The 22,095-nt window shown below is 34.4% G+C and overlaps 1 protein-coding gene across 2 annotated transcripts in view; it reads left to right on the top strand.

Moving 5' to 3' along the window:
* NCK1 (NCK adaptor protein 1) overlaps nucleotides 1-22,095 on the top strand; it is a 77,913-nt gene that overhangs the window by 48,290 nt on the left and 7,528 nt on the right. For both annotated transcript variants that reach the window (XM_011373200.2, XM_011373201.2), the window contains one exon: nucleotides 7,311-7,554. In XM_011373200.2, the coding sequence (XP_011371502.1) occupies nucleotides 7,329-7,554 (226 nt within the window). In that variant the 5' untranslated portion in view covers nucleotides 7,311-7,328. The remainder of the gene's footprint in view (nucleotides 1-7,310; nucleotides 7,555-22,095) is intronic.

A 22,095-nucleotide genomic window follows, 5' to 3' on the forward strand; every position in this document is an offset into this window, starting at 1 on the left:
ACTTGGTGAAGGAAATAGACATAATAAAACATCAAGAAGCTCAGAGGATTCCAAAAATCAGGGATCCAAAGAGGCCCACACCAAGACACATCATATTAAAATGCCAAAGGTTAAATACAAAGAAACAATATTAAAAGCATCAAGAAAAAAACAAGTAATTACATATAAGGGAACACCCATACGATTGGCAGCTAAGTTCTCAAAAAAAACTATGTAGGACAGAAGGGCTTGGCAAAACATTTGACAGGATGAAAACCCAGGTTATACAACCAAGAATAATTTATCCAGCAAAGCTATCATTTAGAGTTGAAGGACAGATAAAGAGCTTCCCAGACAAAAATAAACTAAAGGAATTTATCACCACCAAGCCAGAATTACAGGAAATGTTGGAGGGACTACTCTAAGAAGAAAAAACATGTATCAAAAACAGGAATAAAGAATGATAACAACTACATTCCTATCAATAAGTACCTTAAATGGAAAAAGAATTAAGTGTTCCAACCAAAAGATAGAGTGGCTGAAAGGATAAGAAAACAAGACCCCTACTTATGAAAAGGAAGGGAATGGAAAAAGATAATATTGCTTTGATGAACCTAGAAGGTATTTAAGTCAGACAGAAAAAGTTAAACACTATATGATTTCACTTATATGTGGAATTTAAGGAATAAAAAGAACAAACTAAACAGACTCACAAATATAGTGGACAATTTGGTGATGGACAGAGGGGAAAGAGTTTGGAGGGCTGGGAGAATGGGGTGGAGGGTTAAAGAAGTACAAATTAGTAGCTGATGGATGATCACCGGGATGGAGAGCAGCACAGCATAAGGAATGCAATTAGCATTAATACATTGGCTAGGTGGAAGGTCAGGGGAGGGAGGGAACAATTGAGATCATTTTACATTTAACTATATAGATGTTTAACCAATGTACTGTGTACTTGAAACTAATTAAAATTTTAAAAATAAAATTGTTTTAGATATTTTAGTTATTTTGCCTTACCATATAAATTGTAGAATAATATTGTGTAAATATATATATAAAAAAACAACATTTCCTGGAATTTTGATAAGAATTACAGAAACCTGTAGGTCAATTTTGGAAAAATTGACATCTCTACTATGTTGAATCTTCCATTCCATAAACACTTTTATTTAGATCTTTGATTTCTTTTATCTTGTAGTTTTATTTTGTAGTTTTCAACATATAGGCCCTCTTGGTGTTGTCAGATTTGTACCTCTTTGATTTTTTTTCCATTTTTGAGCAATTATACATGGTATTGCATTTTAAATTTTGGTGTCCATGTATTCTTTGCTAGTATACAGAAAGACAGTTGATTTTTGCAAGTCGATCTTGTGTCCTATGACTTGCTGGATTCACTTAATAGTACTAGGAGGTTTTTCTTCTTGTTTGTAGCTTCCTTGGAATCTTCTATGTAGTCAGTTGTGTCATTCGCAAGTAAGCAGAGTTTTCTTTCTGATCAATATGCCATTTATCTTTTTCTTGCCGTACTAAACTAGCTAAAACTTGCAATACTATGCTGAATAACAGTGGTGAGAGTGGACATCTTTGTCTTGTCCTTGATTTTAGGGGATAAGCGTCTGTCTCTTTAAGTATTAAGTATGATGTTAGCTATAGGTATTTTGTAGGTCTTATCAAGTTGAGGAACTTCCCCTCTATTCTTGTTTTTTTGAGAGCTTGTATAATGGTGTTTTATCCAGGGTGTTGAATTTTGTCAAATGCTTTTTCTGTATCAAGTAATGTGCTCTTATGATTTTTCTTAGCTTGTGAATATGATATATTATACTAACTGATTTTTTAAAAAATATTGAACCAGTTTTGTATTTCTGGGAAAATCCTTAGTTGGTCATTGAGTATTCTTTTTACATACTGCTTAATTCTGTTTGCTAATATTTTATTAAGGATTTTTGCATCTATATTTGTGAAGGATATTGGTTGGTATTCTTTCTTTGTCCTGTCTTTGTGTAGTTTTGACGTCAGGGTAATATAAACTTCAAAGATAAATTGGGGATTATTTCTTCCTCTTCCGTTTTCTAGAACAGATTATGTGGAATTGGTGTTAATTCTTTAGATAGTTGGTAGGGAGACATCTGGACCTGGAGATTTCTTTCTCGGGGTGGAGTTTTTAAATTACTAATTAAATTTTCTGAATAGTTATAGGGTCATTCAGATGACCTATTCCATATTGGGTATATTGTGGTAAGGTTTTTTTTTTGTTAATGATCTTTTTCCTCTAAGTTGTTAAATTTATGTATGTAGAGTTGCTTGTAGCATTCTCTTATCCTTTTGATTTCTGCAGGGTCTGTAGTATGTCTCCTTCATTTTTAATATTTTTAATTGTGTCTTTTTTTTCTTCCTAGAGGTTTCTCAATTGTATAGATCTTTTTAAAGAGCTAAGCTCTTTTTTTCAGTGATTTTTCTTTATTTTCAATTTCATTGACTTTTGCTCTTTTTCTAGGTTCTTGAGGTAGGAGCTGATTACTGATTTGAGACTTTTCCTCTTTTCTAATTGTATACCTTTAATGCTGTAACTTTCATCAGCATTGCTTTAGCAGTGTTCTACAAATTTCGATAAGTTGTATTTTCATTTTAATTTCAGTGTAATACTTGATTTCCCTTGAGACTTCCTCTTTGACCCCATCAGTTATTTAGACATATATGTTCCAAATATTTGTAGATTTTCCTGTTATTTTTCTTTTACAGATTTCTAGTTTGATTCTGTTGTAATCAGAGAACATACTTTATGACTTCAGTTCTTTTAAATTGTTGTGGTTTGTTTTATGGCCCAGGATATGGTCTATCTTGGTACTTGTTCCATGGGAACTTGAAAAACATGTATATCTTGCTGATTTTCTGTCTGGCTGATGGGTAGGAGTCCTCGCTCCTTAACTGGCCTTTACTTATACCACCAGGCAGAGATGTTGGGGTGCCTTGTTACAGCTTCTCGAGGGTAGTAAGCCTAAGTTTCCTACTTTGCCTTTGCTGATATGGGTGGGGCCGTTCTGTAGTGTTTGAATACAGTAGAGTGTTCTTAGGCATATCTTGTTTTATTACACTTCACTTTATTGCTCTTCATCATCAGATGATGCATTTTTTTTACAAATTGAAGGTAAGACCCTCCAAAGCAGTAAGATTATAACTCGATACTTGCTTTATTGTGGTGGTCTGGAACTAAATCTGCAATATTGTATTGTCTAAAAGTTTTCTGTTTTGTTAGGCTGTCCCTTTGATCCATGGAGAGCACTAGAGTGCACTGGATTTATTGATTGATTGATTGATTGATTGATTGCCTGTGCGCATGGTATATCTAGGTTGCCAATCTTCAGCCCCAAGTATGTGATATATCAGGCAAAAATAAAACCTAGAGAATTTGCCAATGTGTTGTTCCTTGGGTACCAAGGTCCCTCCCTAGCTGATCTGCCTTATTCTCTTTACCTTTCAGAGTTTTCTAATGTTTGTTTTATATATAATGTTTAGGGATTTTAGTTGTACTTAGCTGAAGAAATAGAGAAAAGTACAACTACTTTGTCTTCCTGGAAGTAAAAGTCCTCTGTCTAATTTACTTTTATATATAGCGTGAAGTAGGACATGATTTTTTCCCCAGATAGGTAATAGTCCTGGAATTGTTTATTGAGTAACACATTCTTCTCTAATGATTTGAAATGCCACCTGTTACATATAAAATTCTCATATATTTGCATGTTTATACACACAGAAGTTTAGTTAACTTGACTTATCTGATTAACTAAACCTTTACATATGAAACATAAAACTTGATACCCTTGATATATTTCTACTCTTACCAAGATTCAATTCAGTCTACTTACCAAGAGTTAGATGTACTGTTTCTTTCAGGTGTGCTTTCTACTATAATTTTATATATTTTATATAAATAAAAATTGTGCTAAAAGAAAGTTGTTTTATGAAAACTAAGTTGATTGCTTTGGAAAGACTTAATCAAAGGAGGTCGCTTTAAAAAATTACTTGCTTTTGCATTAGGTATAGATGAGACCACTGTAAATCTTTGGAGGAAAATACACAAAAATCCATTTGTAATAAGTGCTTTGAAGTATTCTGTCTACCTTAAAAAGACCTAAACTAGAATGCATAGCTAGTACATTAGAGAAGGGGGCTTCTAAAGCCACCTATGTGTGTTTGTTTCTGAACCTCAATCTCTATTTACTGGTCTATTTGATTTTGCACCAATATCATATTATTTTAAATTGCCTTAACATTTTAGTGCATTTTGATATCTGATAGGGTATGTTTGCCTATAGTGGGAACTTTCAGCTAGAAAATAACAAAAACTGTCTTAACATAATAAATTTATTAGCTCAAGGAACTGGAGGTTTTAAGAGGGCAGTTTTCAGTGCTTATTTTAGCAGCTGTCCTTTCTCTTGCTTGTCATCTTCATTCTCCAGCTCATGACAGGATGGCTGCAGTAGTTCTAGGCCTCACATCTGTCCATGACAAAATACAGTAGTCTTCCCTTATCCATGGTTTCATTTTCCACAATTTCAGTTACCCATGGTCAACTGCAGTTTGAAAAGATTAAGTGGAAAATTCCAGAGATAAACAATTCATAAGTTTTAAATTGTGTGCTGTTCTGAATAGTGTGGTGAAATCCCGCACCTTCTCACACTGTCACTTTTGTGAATCATCCCTTTGTCCTCTGTATCCACTACTTTGCCTGTTAGTCACTTAGAAGCTGTCCCGGTTATGAGATAAACTGTTGCAGTATCATAGTGATTGCATTCAAGTAACCCTTATTTTCTTAAATGGCCTCAATGCACAAGAATAAACTTTATCATAGCGTTGTATGTATAAGAAAAAACATAGTGTATATAGTGTTCAGTACTATCCATGGTTTCAGGCATCCTCTGAGGGTCTTGGAACATAGTCCCCTGTGGATAAGAGGAGACTACTGTACAGAGGCTTTTACTATATTTCTCAAAAGCCAGTCAACTTTTCCCTAAAGTTCCCTTACGTGAGTTAATGTGGACGTATCCAGCAAGGGAGAGATTGTCATGATTTGTTTAGATGTGTTCTCAATCCTGGCTGTACATTGGAATCACTTGGGTAGCTTTTAAAAATACGAATGCCTAGGTGACACTGCAGACTGATTAGTCTCTAAAAAGCTCTGTAAGTGATTCTAATATGCAGAGAGGGCTTTTGATTAACCCAAATACACCTTTGTGAAGCTAGAGTCTATCCCCTAAGTTGCATGGCTAAAACAATATTGAAATGGCAAGTAGAAGAAGCATAGCAGGGATATTGCTAGGAAAAGAGAAAATGAATGCTGGGCATACAACCTATAGTGTCGTTATACCAACTTATTTTTTCTAAAATATTTGCCAGTTTTATGTTTAGTTTTCTAGGTAAATTTTAAAATCAGTTCTTCAAGTTTCAGAATAAATTTCATTGGGACCTTGGATTAAATTTCATTAAATTTATATTTTAATTATGGGGACAGGGGTGTCCCCACAGGGAAGGAGTCTGAATCAGTGCCCAAATATCCCTGAAAAAAATCTCTTTGTTTACTAGTGTCTCAAAAAGTCTATCACTCATTGTTGTAATTTTTTATATCATATACCAGCAATTATTTAGACATGGTTATAACTTTTTCTTTGGAAGTAATTTCAAACAGGAAAGTTGTAAAGATACAAGTTAATTTTTCTGGTTTTCTCTGTTTATCATTATTTCATGATTACCACATCATCGTCCTTTTTTAGCATTATGAGTTATTTTGCTGCTGTATGTATAGTAGTTTTGGGGTCCTTGCACTGCCTCCAAAAAAGTATCTACCTTGTAGATACAAAACTGTCTACACTTGAATGCTAGTGAATGTTGAATTCTAGATTTAAAAGCATTTCCCTGAGAAAGTTGAAGAACTTGCTTCGTTGTTGAGAAAAAAGAATCCAATATGCAAAACCAAAGGCCGGTATTTATTAGCTTGCTAAACCAGGAGTAGCTGTTTATGTAAAATAATCTCTATAGAAAACAGCTGACTTAGGTTCAAGAGAGAGTTATTAGGTTTGTAATTTGCCTTTGTTTTAAGAGTTTGTATAAATTGGAATTATTTGTTCCTTGAATTTTAATAGAACTTGCCTATAAAACCATCATGGGAAGATTTCTTAATGACTGATTTAATTTTACTACTTTTGTTTTTATTTTCTATAAATTTATATGTTTTACTTGTTTTCAGATTTATTGATAAAGTTTATGATATTGCCATGTCTTTTGACTGTCTATATCTATAATTATGACTCCCTTCTATTCCTGGTATTTGGATGTGCTTTTCTCTTTTTTAATGCTCATTCTTGCCAGAACTATGTCCATTTTGTTAGTTATGACAAAGAACTACCTTTTTGTTTTGTTGAGTCTTCTATATGTTTATTTTATTCATTAAATTCTGCTTTTTATTTGTATTTCTTTTTATCTACTTTCTTTATATTCTGCTTTTCTGACTGCTTAAGGCACATGTGCAGTTCATTAATTTATTTTTAGCTTTTCTTATTTTTCTGATGTAGCTATTTAAAACTAAGAATCTTCCTCCACATACTCCTTCTGCTGCATCCCACAGGTTGGCAGTATAGTCTTTATTATTTTCTAAGTATTTTTGAAATATTACTATTTCTTTTTTGACTCGTGAGTTTTTAGAAGTTTCCAAACATATGAGGTTTTTTAAAAGCTATCTTATTGTTATGGTTGTCAGACACTATGGTTGTCAGATACTAAGTACACGAAAATTGTTGAGACTTCCTTTATGACCTAGCGTTTGATCAATTTTTGTATATGTTTTGTTTGTATTCTGTTTGGAAGTAATATTTTTATATGTTTATTAATCAAACTAAATGGTTGTGATGTCAGTTCTTTTCTAGCTTTACTAATTTTTTTGTCTCCTTGATTTATTACTGAGATAAATATGTTAGAAATTGTCCTCTGCAACAATAGAGTCGTCCATTTTTCCTTATAGTCTTATCAATCTATTTTGGAGCTATGTTATAGGTACATATAAGTTTAGGTGTTATATATATTGAATAAAACCTTTTTATTATTGTGCAGGGAACTTCTTTGTCACTAGTGATGGTTTTGCCTTAAAGTTCTTTTGTGCATTATTAATATAGCTACACCAGTTGTGTTTTGATTAGAATTTACCTGGTATTTATATTTTTTCCGTATTTTTACTTTTAACCTTTCAGTGGTCTTAGGTTTTTAGGTGTATCTCTTTTAAAAAGTATGTAGACTACCACTATGTAAACCTTATAAAACTATTTTCTATGTGGTTATAGTGCTGAAGCTGCTGAAAGATGGCAGAAGAAGTGGTGGTAGTAGCCAAATTTGATTATGTGGCCCAACAAGAACAAGAACTGGACATCAAGAAGAATGAGAGATTATGGCTTCTGGATGATTCTAAGTCTTGGTGGCGAGTTCGAAATTCCCTGAATAAAACAGGTTTTGTGCCTTCTAATTATGTGGAAAGGAAAAACAGTGCTCGAAAAGCATCTATTGTAAAAAACCTAAAGGATACTTTAGGTAAGTTATTTTTGTATTAAAACAGCAACAATACTACTTTCTTTTAAGTAGATACTAGAGCTTGGTTCTTTGTACAGAATTTTGGGAGCAGCGGGCAGAATTGACTAGAAAAGGCCAGGACTGGAATTTCAGCTAGACAAGGTAAGTTTGGATTGTAGCAGGTTTTCAAGTCAGGAGACCAGTAAAGGTCTCATATGTTAATGGGCAGTTTCTATAAATCTAGCTAGTGGATCTGATTGGAATTCAAGTATCAAGCCAGAGTCGTGCTAAGGAGCAGAAATAACTCTGATCAGGGGCTCCTTGAACCATGAGTGACTGTTGGATGTTAGGCAAATTCTGCATCTAAGTGAGACAGGGATAAATTAGTGAGATGAAGAATTGCCTTCTTGTCATTAAGGCAATTTATTTTGCATGGCACATTGCTTTAACATCTAATGGCTTACATTTTGAACTTCACTTTTAAAAACAAATTGTTTTCTTCTTATATTGGATAAAACAATTTTAAATTGTGGATTGTTACTGTAATACTGATCTCTCGTATTTTCTTTTTTTTCTCCTTCCTCTAACTGTAAAGTTTGTTTTTACTGGCGCTCCATTAGGGTCAGAGATAGTGGAATCTGCTTCACTCTTGCCTTGGCAGAGCTGATAGGAAGGAAATATGCACAGATGAGGACTAGCCTCTTTTTTTTTTTCTTTTTTTTTTTAAATTAAACTCTCCCTGGTTGACAGGAAGGAATTGGGAGGGACAGAACTTCATGTTTTTTGTATTTAGGCAAGCATGCAAGCATTCTATTACTTAATGGTTCTTTGCAAACATGTAGAAGAGAAAGTAAAATTGCTCTTTGTGGAGATAGTTTGGGAGTAATGTGGCATGACTGACAAATATATTATTGACTAACTGCTTTACATTAGTTTTGATTTTTTATTCAACATCATTGTCATTCTAGACTAGAGTGTTCTTTCAGTTGTCAGCAGTAGAAGACAAATCTCTTATGTTTTTAACCATTGTAAGATAGTAAAAATTAAAATATAGTTCAATTAAAAGTAGAGTATAAAGTATGGGAATATTGGTTTCTGAGCTAAAAACATTTCCAGTATTCTAAAGGTAATTTAATAAATTAAGTTATTACTCTGAATTTTTACCATGACAGTTAATTTTTGTATGTACATTTTTTTTTGAGATTTTAAGGTTTTTGCAATTAAGACCGTTATTATTAGTTTTTAAATGTAAGACAAATCAGAAAGATTTTCCTTAAATAGCTGAAATGACCAGAGTTAGAACCAGGAATACTTCTTATTTTGTAAATACTGGACATTTATTCAAAGCATGTTGAGTAGAGGTATTGAGGAAAATTAAGGTAACTTCTATCAAGAAAGTATGCTTCACAATGATGAAGGCACAGAAAGGACTAGGAACGCACCTAGATAATACTTTTCTGTTCCTTTTTATAAGGATGCTGGTATCCTGGGACTAGAGCAAATGCGACAGTAATTAACAAAAGATAGTGAAAAAACTAATATAGAGCAAAAAGGAAGAATATCCCAGTTTTATATATTACCACATATAAATTTTAAAAGCCCAATTAGATAAAATTTTTATTATTTGTTAATACTTGCACAAAATCTTCCATAGCATTTTCTGATATTATTGAGTCCTAGGATATCTCTGTTAACTTTATTTCTGTGTTACAGTTACTGCTGTCTACATTCCAGGGTACTTGGGAAAGTTATTTTAAGTTAGCGATGTAGTCTGTATAATGATGTAAATCCAGCTTTTCCATCAGACAGCCTTCTCGCCTTTCTCAGAATTTCTGAACCCCTTTTTGGTAACTTAAATGTCCCGTATAATTAAAGGATTTGTTTCATAATGATTGTGCTGATGGAGACATTGTTTGAAAGTTAAGAAAAAAAGGAGAAAACAAAGGAAAAAATGAATACATAAATATATTTTCAGCTATTGAGAATATATATGCTTTAAAGCTTCTTCAAAATAATTCTGAATAATAAGGTCAGATTTGTGGCCTTATGCTATACGTGTTTTACAGGTTCTCTTATATTGGGGGTAAAAAAAGTTTTGGAAAGAGAGAAGCCTCAAAAAAACTTTTTATTGCTTGGGTGTGGGCCAGGTCACATGGACTGGGTGTGGGGAGTTTCAGTGTTGCAGAACAGACCAGGAAGCTCACTGGGAATTATCCTGAGCTGTGCTGACAAACCTGACAAAAGAAAACACAGGATTTTTATTCAACATGGATTTGTTAAACGCCTTTAAAGATTTTTTCAGTAAGTTAATCTGTTTCTTAAATCCATAGTTTTCTTGTAGTTTTCGAATTAGATTTTTCACTTTTGTAATTAAAACTGTAGGGAGGGAACCTGGTGAGTTTATATAGGCTGGTGCTTTATGTTGATGAAACATAAGCTAAATGGTTTGATACATCAAATAATATTAGTTTTGACTTGATAAGTAAAATAGTTTTTAAATGTTTTAGTATCAATATTTAAATAACAAATAAGAAATGGATAGAAATAAATGATTTGAGTTTGATAAAGTTCTAATTCAGTAACTTTGAACTTAGCACAGACAGTTGAAGTGAATTAAATAAATCGTAAATATATTAACATGATAAGAGGATTAGGTGAGCAAATTCCTTTAATCTCAACATGATTTTAAAATGATCTTCAACATTTGAATTAACATGATATTGTTTTAGTACTTTTTACTTACCTCTTAGAAGAACAATGTAGATGACATTCAATACAGGCACCAGCAAAGAGAATGTTTTGATTTAATCAGTGAAGGATTGCTAGAAATTGATGTTTTGGTAGATATGAGATTTGATAGTTTGAAATGAGTTTTGAGAGCAGCTGAGTACAAAGAAAATGAAAACATTGAAAGAAAATAATGAATTCTTTGGCTTGTTTTTGAGTTCAGGTCATAAAGTAATACTAACTTACAAGAGCCTAATCTTTCTATCTGCTGATGAACTTTTTATGATCTTATACAGTGAAGTTGATTTGGTCTCAACATTTTCTTGGTGTTTTTTGAAAAATGAACAAAAGAATTGTTGTAGAAGTCTTATGTATAAGGAGTCTAAGGAAACAATGAGTTACCTATCAATTTCTGGGGAATGTGAAATGGAAAAGGAGCAAGCACTTTATTGAAAAAGAATGTAGTAATTGTAATATTAGGACTCCTTTGTTTCTTTAGTTAACTCTGGTGGCCAAGTGAATCCTGGACTGTATCTCTTGTTTACTCTTTGGGGAGTTATAAAATTTTTAGATCTGCTTTTTGGGTTTTCTTTTTAAAGAGCTTATTAATTAATTAATTTGTTTTGCAGCATATTTTTATTGAGAGCCTACTGCAAGCCAGGCAAAAAACATACAATGAAAACTAATACTAACTCTCACAGAACTTAACACTCTTTTGGGGAGGTAGATGGTGGTGGTTATTTATTGTTAATAATACAGTGGATTTCATATATAAATTTGGTCATAAATAATGTTGATGACAAATCAACCAGAAAGGGTATAAAAGTGATTCAATATATGTCATCAATATAATGATAAAATTATTCTCTCTCTTGAGTTTTAGAAAGTTAGTTGATGGTTAATCCTATGTGCATTAGTCGGCTCAGGATCAGGATTCAAGATTCGTAACCAAAATATGCCTTTTCTCACTATCTTCAGCAAGTCCACATTTGTATTTATTATGCTTCGCAGCTTGTCAGAGTAGAGACAGGCTATTCACCCACCTATTCCCTGAATGTACTTAAAAAATAGAGGAAACAGTATATCTGCTCCTTGTGTGATACCCTTTAAAACAAAAAATGCACAATGTTTTAGATAAAACAGAATAATCAAAACCAATAATTTATCTTATTTCATGTAGATGAACAGATAATACAAAAATTGAAATTAAGACCTGTAATGGAAAGAACACCATATATTCGTATTTAGAATTCCTTAGTTCTGCTTCCATATACCAGTTATTAGCCATGTGGCCAAGGGTACATTACTAAACTTTCCGGATTTCCTATTCCTTATTTATAAATGAGAGAGTTGGGCAAGACCATATGACCCTGGAAAGTCCCTTTGAACTCTAAAAGTCTTATACGCCTGATAAACAACTGATCAGTTACATGTGCCATAGAAATGGGAAATGGGGGGAATCCATGAGAGAGAAACTGGTTTTGAAGAACTATGACCATAAGAACAGAATTATAGTTCCCTAAAGAAAGAAAAATACTTTCTTTGACCTCATTCTATTGAACATTTATTTACTCAGTGATTTAGATGGAGGAAAAATGACATGCTTAACATAAAGAAGACCTAACACTGGAAGAATAACAAATACTTTAGGTTCAGAAATATATCTGAAGGCTAAAATCTGATATAGAAATAAACAAGATGATTAGGGACAACATTAATTAAAAATTCTACATTAAGTTTTTAAAAGGAGTTGAAAAAAATTGCTGAGAATCTGGCTTGCCAGCAGTTTACATAAGTAAAAAGACTTAGTAAGAACTGCTGTAATAATGTAGATGATAAAAAAAATCTCAGCATAGTTCATAATGTCATGGATTCAAATTTATGGGGTACTCAGGTGAAAGGATGCAATAGCTTCTTTATGTGTTTGCTGGCCAAATAAAACATGGCATAGTTTATCTGCTTTGGATAGATGTATTTTAACAATGATATTGAAAAACTCAGATGCTTCTAAATGCTAGCATGCAGTAGTATATCAAGGATTTGAAAACCAGGTTACATAAGGAATAGGTATGGGTATAAAGATTGACCTTAAGAAGAGGACAACTATCATGTGAAGATGGAGTATTCACAGTGCTTATTTTGAGGAGTTAATAATACATTGTTTTAGTCCAGAAACAGTGCTGTAGGAAGAGAGAAGTAAGACCAGTGGTTGGGAGTGAGGGGAAGATTAGAAGCTGTACTAAATAACACTTTTTTTTTTTTTTTTAAACAAAGCTAACAATAAAAATGACTGCCTCACAGTTGTGCACATCTTCAGTGTTTAGGCCTGAGCATTTCTCTTCCAACCTTGGCCAGGTCCAGTTGTATAATGCTATAATAAATTTTTAAGTGTTTTTGAAAAAGTAAATGCCAGAAACATTAGGGGGTAGGAAAGTAATAACTGCCATTGATTAAATGCTTGTCATGTGCTATGCACTATACTGAATGCTTTACATATAAACTTTAAAAAAAATTTTATAAAAACTTTATTTCATTTCACAAGCAAGAAAACTGGAGTTTAAAGAAGATTGAATAACTCGACCAACATTAAATTAACCAGTTAAGTAGCAGAACTAAAATTTAAATTTAGGGTCTATTTTGTAGAGTTTTCTTAGTGTACCCATTATGACTGAATAGTAGAGAAAGAATGAGAGTCAAATAAGCAATGAATTAGAAAGATTTAATGCAAAAAGGACTAATTGGGATTAGGAGGATTGTAGTGAACTAACTGAAGTTGGGAAAAATTTAGAAAAAAATACATTGACCTGAGGGAGTCGTCTGCTTGTTGTAGAATGATCTAATTGTTGCTGATTATAACATAATTGAGAAATTAAGAGATACTAATGTTTTATATTTGTATAATTTTATAAAATACTTTTGTATCAACTCTCATTGATAGGAGGTTACAAGGACCATTTTTAGCAATAGAAACAAATGGCAATAAATATTCCCTTTCAGGGGAATTCTAAGCAGGGTAAAAAAAAGATAGTTATTGATTATGCATGCATTTGTCAGTCATTTACATGAAAAACAGTAATAGAACACTTAATATGACCAGGTTCTGGGAATAGATAGGTGATTAAAAACATGTTTGATCTCAAGAAAGCAAATATTGGTGTGTTGAGCATAAAGGAGGAATGCATCACTTATTTTGGGAAGAGATAGGGAAATCTTTAGAGAGAAGATAACATGACTGAGTCTTGAAGAATAAGGATGGTGAGTGTTTTAGGGCATAAAAATATCATTTGCATAAGGCTCAAAGCCTTGAAAAGGCATGGGATTTTTGGTAACAGCTTGTATGGCTGTAGCATTAGTTTAACAGGTGTGAGGTTGAAGACATGCTCACAAAAGAGATCACAGAAGGCTTTGCGTTATATAGAAAACAAATATTTTGAGTTTATGTTCTTTTGATGAAATATTTCTGGCCTCTAAGATTAAAGTAGGGGTTTTTTGTTGTTTTTTGTTTTTTGTGTGTTTTTGGTGTTTTCCCACGTGGGACTTTAATTGCTGGGTTTCTCCAGAAATTCCTCATTCTTTTTTTTGACAGTGTATAATTGTATATATTGTGTATGAAGTCTTGGCGATTTTCTTCTTCAGAATTAAAAATGTCATTTCATACAAGCTTTTTTTTTTTTTCAGTTTAAAATTTTGTATTTGCTTTCATTAGTATTTAGTTTTAATCGATTTAACCAACAGTTATTGCTGTGTACATAGTTCAAAGTATAGAAAATGCACAAGACCAGTGGGACAGAATGCTCTTCTCTAGGAGCCTTATATTCTAATAGATGTGCTTAAAAGCCAAACAGGAAATGCTATCATACGAGGACCTCAGAAGTACAAGGTGATAGGTTGCTTAAAAAAAGGAGAGTGTACCTTCGAAACTAAGCAGGGTCGGGCCTGGTTAGTACTTGGATAGGAGACCACTTAGGAAGACCAGGTGCTGTAGGCGTAAAAAATAAAAAAAATAAGGGATCATAAGGTGACAAGGTCCTTGCAATCTGTGAGGTCAACCAAGGGTTGCCTTGCCTTAAAAAAAAAAAAAAGTGTACATATCATAGGGGTTGAGGGTGGGAAATGAAGGATGTTGAGAAACATGGAGTGGGAAGATGGATAAAATAATAAAGTTATTTGAAATGTCACTTCTTGAATGGGTAGATTTTTGAGAGGTAGAAGTTTTAATAGAGTTTTGGGAAGAAACTAGCAAACAAGGTAAACTAAGTCATGGAGGTGGAAATATCTATTTCGAGGATTTAAGTGCCCCATTTTTATTAAAAATATAGCATAGTTTCAGTGCAGGACATTATAGAAAGGTGCTTTTGTTTAACATTTACTATATGTACTATATTACTTTACATTAATTTATTCCGTTTTTACAACACTCTCATGGTTAGTGGTATTTTCTCCATTTCTAAGCTCAGAAACATGCAGTAGTAGATTGCTTGAGATTCAAGTTAGTAAGTGATATAGCTGGAATTTGAACCCAGAGTCTGATTCAAGGTCTGTGCAGTTTTCCATAGTCCATACCATAAGCCTAGAAAAGAAGACTGAGGACATTCTAAAGAGGGCTGTAGATTCTAAGCAGATTATTTCTCTTAATTTGATAGGCAGTGAAGAGCTACTGTTGGCTCTTGAACAGTAGTGTCATATAATTGCAGCTGTATTTATAAGAAGATTGGACTGGATGATATGGATCATGGGTTGAAGTGGGACAGGTTGGATCAGTAAGGAAACTAGTTTAAAGACAGTATTGAAGGCTCAAGCACAATATTATAGGCCTGACCTCAAGTGAGTGAATAGTGGGAATGGGAAGTCTTGGCAGAAAGAACATGCTGATTCTTAAGGATTTGATTTTAGGGGGAAAAAATTATGAGAGAAAATTTATATACAATTAACTATTTTAAAGTGTATAATTCAGTGGTACTTAGTACATTAACAATGATGTGCAACCATCCCATCTAATTCCAGACCATTTTCATTACCCCAAAGGAAATCCATTCCTGTTAAGCAGTCACTCACTCTCTGTTATCCATTTCCTTCATCCCTAATCTTCCTGTCTATGTAGATTTACCTATTCTGGCTATTTCACATTAATGGAATTATACAATATGTGACCTTTTGTATCTGGGGTGTGTGTGTGTGTGTGTGTGTGTGTGTTTTCACTTAGTTTTTTTTTGTTTTTTTTTTTTTTTTAAGATTCATTCATGTTATATAGCACATGTCACCATTTCATCCCTTTTATGGCAGATATGTTACATTATATGAATATATCACTTTGTCCATTCATATGTTGATGGACATTTGTGTTGTTTCTGCCTTTGGTTTTTGTGAATAGTGAGTCTGTGAACATTTATGTACAAATACTTATTCAAATACCTTTTTTTTAGTTTTGTGGGGTATATACCTAGGAGTAGAATTTCTGTATCATATGATAACTCTGTGTTTAACATTTTGAAAAACCATCAAACTGTTTCCCACAGCAGTTGGACCATTTTACATTTTGACTAGCAGTGTAAGAAGAGTTACAATTTCTTCATATCCTCACCAATACTTGCTAATTTTCTTTTTTTTTTGGTTTGGTTTGGTTTTATTATAGCCATCCTGCTAGTGATATTTCATTGTGGTTTTGATTTGCATTTCTCAAATGACTAATGATGTTGAACATCCTTTCGTGTGCTTTTTGAGCATTTGTATATCTTCATTGGAGAAATGTTTATTCAAGACATTTGCCTCTTTTTGAAATAGGATATTTTTCTTTCTCTTGTGTTCTGAGAGTTTTTTTTAATATGTTCTGGATATGTATGCATTCTTATAAGGATTATGATTTGCAGATATTCTTTCCTAATTCTGTAGGTCGTCTTCACTTTCTTGATAGTGTCCTCTGCACAAATTTTTTTTTATTTTAGTAAAGTACAATTTATCTCATTTTTCTTTTTTCTTTTTGCTTGCTTGCTTTTGATGTCACATCTTAAGAATTCATTGCCTTATCCAAAGTCATGAAGACTTTGTTTTCCTCTGAGAGTTTTCAAGTTTTAACTCATATTTTGGTCATTGATCCCTTTTGAGTTAATTTTTATGTGTATTGTGAAATAGGAGTCCAACTTCATTCTTTTTCCATGTGGATATCCAGTTATCCAGGCACCATTTGTTGAAGAGACTGTTCTTTCCCCCATCAAATGGCCTTTGCATCCTTGTTGAAAATCATTTGACCGTAGTGTATGGATGTATTTCAGGACTCTCAATTCTTCCATTGGTCTATATGTCTGTCTTTTTATGCCAGTACCACACTGTTTTGATTACTATAGCTTTGTAAGTAAGCTTTGAAATTGGGAAGTGTGAGTCCATCAACTTTGTTTTGCTTTTTCAAGAATGTTTTGGCTCTTTGTGGATCCCTTGAAATTCAATATGAATTTTAGGATCAGCTTTTCCATTTCTGCAAAAATATGGGTTTTGGACCTTTGGTAAGGATTGCATTAAATCTGTGGATCACTTTGGATAGGATTGCCATTTAAAACTCTTGTCTTTAAATCTACCAATACAGAATGTCTTTCCATTTATTTAGATCTTCTTTGATTTCTTTCAGTAATATTTTGTAGTGTTCAGTGTGCAAGTCTTGCACCTTCTTGATTAAATTTCTATATATTTTATTCTTAATGCTATTATAAATAGAATTGTTAATTTTCTCTCAGATTGTTCATTGCTAGTGCATGGAAATACAACTGATTTTTATGTGTTGATTTTATATCTTGCAATTTTGCTAAATTCATTTATTCCAACTTTTTTTGTGGGTTCTTTAGGATTTTCTCTACACGAGGTCATGTCATCTATGATTAAAGATTATTTCTTTCCACTAAAGGAAAGGAAATTGTGTTAAGGAAATTCCCTTCTAGTCCAATCATGTTGACTCTTTTTATTATGAAAAGGTGTTAGATTTTGTCCAGTGTTTTTTCTGCATCAGTTGAGATGATCATGTGGTTTTTTTCCCCCCCTTCATTTTGATAATGTGGAATATAATATTGATTTTCATATGTTCGACCACCCTTATATTCCTGGGACCAATCTCACTTGGTCATGATGTACAATTCTGTTAATATGCTGCTATATTCAGTTTGCTAGTATAGGTGATCCTTATTTTCTGCAGATTCTATATAGTGAATTCGCCTGCTTGCTAAAACTTATTTAATTTGTAAGCCCCAAGTCAATACTTGTAGACATGTGCAGAGTATCAAAATATTTGAGTTGCCCAATGTACATGTTGCCAGCTGAGGTTGAACAAGATAATGCTCTATTTCTTGTTTCAGCTCTCATACTGTAAATAGGTGTCATTTTCACAGTCTGTTTATTTACTGCCATGTTTTGTTTTGGGCTTTCTGTTTTTTGTGTGTGGTTTTGTTTTGTTTTTTGGGTTTTTTGTTTGTTTGTTTGTTTTTGCATTTTTGTGCTTTTTTGGGGAATAATTTTTTTGTTTAAATGGCCCCTAAGCCTAGTGTTGAAGTGTTCTCTAGTGTTACTAAGCTCAAAAACAAAAAAAACCCCTGATTTGCTTTACAGAAAAAATACATGCGTTAGGTAAGCTTTACTCAAACATAAGTTAGTGATGGTGGCCATGAGTTCAATGACAGTGAATCAACAATTTATATAAAGTGTTTTTAAAAAAGAAACACACGTAAGACAAGGTTATGTATTGATTGGTACATAAAAATGTTGTGAACAGAGGCTTGTAGGACCTAACCCTGTATTTCCTCTAAGAGCCAGAGGTTCAGTATTTGCTAATTCAGTTACTCATGCTGACTTTATAGAACACAATTTCTTTTTTAACCCATCACTTGTTTGAGTGTGCTGAGTAATTTTCACATTTTTAAATCCATTCATTCATTTGCTGCCATTTAATCCAGCCTTTTAATCCACTTATATTTAAAGTAATTACTATTACTTTACTATGAAGGCCTTCAGATATTTTGCTTCTTGTTTTCTGTGTGTCTGAAACCATTTTTCCCATCAATTCCTCTATTACTGCCTTCTTTTGTAATTGATTTTTTTCCCCCTGATTTACTATTTTGTTTCCCCTCTCATTTCTTTTTATATACTTTTTTTTTTTAGTTTTTCCTTAGTGATTACCTTGGGGACTACAATTAATGACAATTAACATAACTACAATTAATATAAACTTTGCTTCAATAGTAGATAAAACTTTGCTTCTTTACAGTTCCATCTTTATACATTGTGTGCCCATTAACCTAGATTTGAAATTTTTGTTTCATACATTTGCAAAGTGGCTTTTATATTTATCAGTGGAGCTACCTTTACCGTTGTTCTTTATTTCCTCATGTAACTTTACATTACTGTTTGGTGTCCTTTCATTTAAGCGTGGAAGACTCCCTTTAGCATTTATCTTACAGCATAGGTGTAGTATGACGAACTCTTTCAGTTTTTGTTTATCTGGGAGTGTCTTAATTTTTTCTTCAGTTTCGAAGGATAGTTTTGTTAGATATAGAATTTTTTATTGTTTTTTCTTTCAGATTCTATACCCTGTCTAGGGTTTGTTGCTTCTTATGGCGGGTTGTTTTTGCTTGTTTAGTGACTTTTAAACTATTTTTTTTATAAAATCTGTATTCTTTGTCACGTGTGGCCACTGAAGTATGATCCGTTTGCTTACTGGTCAACTAGTGTTTTGACAGTTCTCTTAAGCATCTGGAACCAAAAGAAAAAGAAAAAAATACTCTTCTAACTCTTAACCAGACTATTTATAACTCTGCCTTAGCCATCACTTACTGAGTCTTCAGAGCCTAAAGATCAACCATAAGTGAAAGCTTAGGGTCTTTTAGGACTTTACTAAGCATATGTCCAGTCGTAGCGATGTGTATGGCATTCTTGATTCTCTGTTATACACAGGAGTTTTTAAAAGCCCTTATCACCCTATGTATATCCTATCACAAACTCTTCCTTCCTGGGGTTTTCAATATGTCTGTCTGTTACTTGTCCTAATTGCTGTCTGCTGCATCAATTAAATGATTTCAGCTAAAGACACTCTAACCCTGGGAATATTCCAAGTTGGGTGAAACAGGGCAAGCCATTGTGCTGGTCCTTCAAGTAGCTGCCAGATAGGTTGAAACCCACAATCATAATTCTTCAAGAATAAGATCTGTGTTGCTCCTTTTGGCATTTGGAGTACAGGTTGCTATCCTCACTTCCACCAGGATGTAAGAAATGGTAGGCAGGCAACTTAAAATGCCACAGCGCTTTCTTACTACAAAGCAGCAGCTTCTTCACTAAGCCTTGCCCTAGTTTTTGTAAGTTTTTTACTAGATTCCAGAGTTCTGCAAAAGTTGATTCTGACTGTTATTTGTCAGCTCATTAATTACTTTTTTGGAGGGATGGAGGCCTTGAGTTCTCTCTTCTGCAGAAATCCCTAATGTGGGGATTTTTCAACATGATGATACCATTAATCAGAAATAAGGAAATTGGGAGGGAGGAAGTTGGTTTATGGATGTTTTATTTGGACATAAGTGTTTGTATTTGAGGTGCTATGGTACAATCTGTAGATGTCTAGTAACAACTGGAGTTGTAGTGCTTGAATTCCCGAAAGAGCCTAGTGCTGCAAAGAGACCTTAAAACTTTCTATATAGAAATTATAGAAAATGAAGGTATATGATTTCCTTGAAGTAGAGGATAAGTCCAAGCATGGTATCTTGAGAAACACTTTTAGCTAAGGAATCCTTCACTTATTCATTCAGTAAACATTCACTTTGTTCCTACTAGTGTAGATACTGCTAAGCACTGGACAAACAAGGTAATGAGATCTAATTTATTGTCCTTAGGAAGCTCATTCTCTTCTTAAGGAGTTAGACAATTAAAACAAATAAAATACAATTTTATAACAAGGTATAGAGGAGCCCAAACAGAGATACCAGGAATATCTAAACAGGTCAGTAGGCAAAACAGGAGACTCTCAGGAGAAAATGATGGAGAAAGTAATCCTTGATCTTGGTTGCTGCGTAGAGTTTGAAAAGATTGAGTACTCTAAAAGGAACTGATTTGGCAGTAAAGATATGACATAGCTTTATAATAATGGTTTTAATTGAGTAGTTTTAGTAGAATGGTAGAGATAGGTGACCAGATTATAAGTGTTAGGAGTGAGTGAGTGATGAAAAGTTGAAGGATAAAAGATAGACGACTTTTTAAATAATGTCATAGTTTACAAGTAGTAGCAGAATTGAAGTAATTTTATTTGAGAATAGAAGCAATCTGAGTGTGTTTTTAGAAACAGGAGAGACTGAGTAAGAGGGAAACGAGGATGGCCAAGAGTTTCAAAGGAGGAAGGAAAGATGGTAGCAAGAACCCAGAAGGGATTCCGGTCAAGATGGCATGGAAGTAGATGCTGTGCTTGCCTCCTCTCACGACCGCATCAGAATTACAGTGAAACTACAGAACCTTCACTGGGAGTCACCTGAGGTCTGGCTGAACAAAAGTCCTACAATTGGGGACATACATAAGAGGTCACCCCAAGACTGATAGGAGGAGGAGAGATGCGAAACAAACCAGTCCCACAACCGCGTGTGGCAATCAAGAATCGGGAGGGTTATCATGGCTCTAGGTACCCCACTTCGAGGAGTGAGGGGTCCTAGATGCACACTAGGCTCCCGAGCCCAGGGTTCCAGTGCCAGGAAGAGAAGTCTCCACAATCTCTGACTGTAAAAACCAGGGGAGATTGTGGCTGAAAGAGACAGAGGACTGCAGGAGTAGCAGACATTCCTCTTAAAGAGCCTGCACATGTATGGACCTTCTGAGTGACAGACTCAACTTGCTCTGAGCTCCAGCACTGGGGCAGTTGCTCAAAGAGTGCTAGGGACACATGGAGAGGAACAGAGTTATCTGGCTTCAGAGTGAGGGTTGGAAGGGTGGCTTTCTCTCCAACAGAAGTGCAGGCACTATCTGTTGTTCTTTTGTTGAGCCCTTCCCACTCCCAGCATGCAAATGCAGGTGGCCACCGTACCTGAGTCTCCATTAGCCTGGTTAACACAGGTCGCTCTGCCAAGATGATTCCCTGAGACCCCACCTCTCCCAACTTGCAGGCCAACCCAAACTGCCTCCAGCGGTTTTTTCCATACAAATGACCTGTCTTGGCTCATGCTGTGGACTTTACTAAAATCTCTTAAAGGCTCACAATAATACCCAAAGAAGCCCCAACCGATCTTGGTGTGCCCTGAACCTCTTGCTGAGCAGCCCCAAGCCTGGCACTAGCAACAGCTGGCCTTGGTTCCTGGTTTGGCCTTTTGAGTCACCTATAAAGCCTAGCATAGGTGGCAGCTATCTGCAAATTGCTTGGTGACTCTTACCAGGTGGCCTTAGAAGTACACAGGCTATGGCTGAACTTGGTCTACACCTGGGCCCCTCCCAGGAGGTCCTTGGCCTGGCACACCCAGTGGCCTCTTTTGACCAGTGCAGGAGCTGGAGTACCACCCAGGACTGCATTTAGGAGGACACACCCAAAGGACAGACTGAGCAGGCACCAGAGCTCTCCTAGATTGAATCCTGCTCTGTAGGGTTAGCCCCTCGCTGCCAGTCCTCATAACCAATCAGCCTGAGGGTCAGTCCCTCCCACTGACATGCAAACAGCTCAACTACAACAGGAGGGCACACACAACCCACATGAGGGACATACCTTGAGCACCTGGCTTAGATGACCAGGGAGGACTGTGCCACTGGGCCCCACAGGATACCTACTATATAATGTCACTCTCCTAAGACCAGGAGACTTAAGAGCCCTACCTGAAACATAGAAACAAACACAAGTAGGCA

The sequence above is a fragment of the Pteropus vampyrus genome, unplaced genomic scaffold, assembly GCF_000151845.1.
Source record: "Pteropus vampyrus isolate Shadow unplaced genomic scaffold, Pvam_2.0 Scaffold220, whole genome shotgun sequence".
Classification (NCBI taxonomy): domain Eukaryota; kingdom Metazoa; phylum Chordata; class Mammalia; order Chiroptera; family Pteropodidae; genus Pteropus; species Pteropus vampyrus.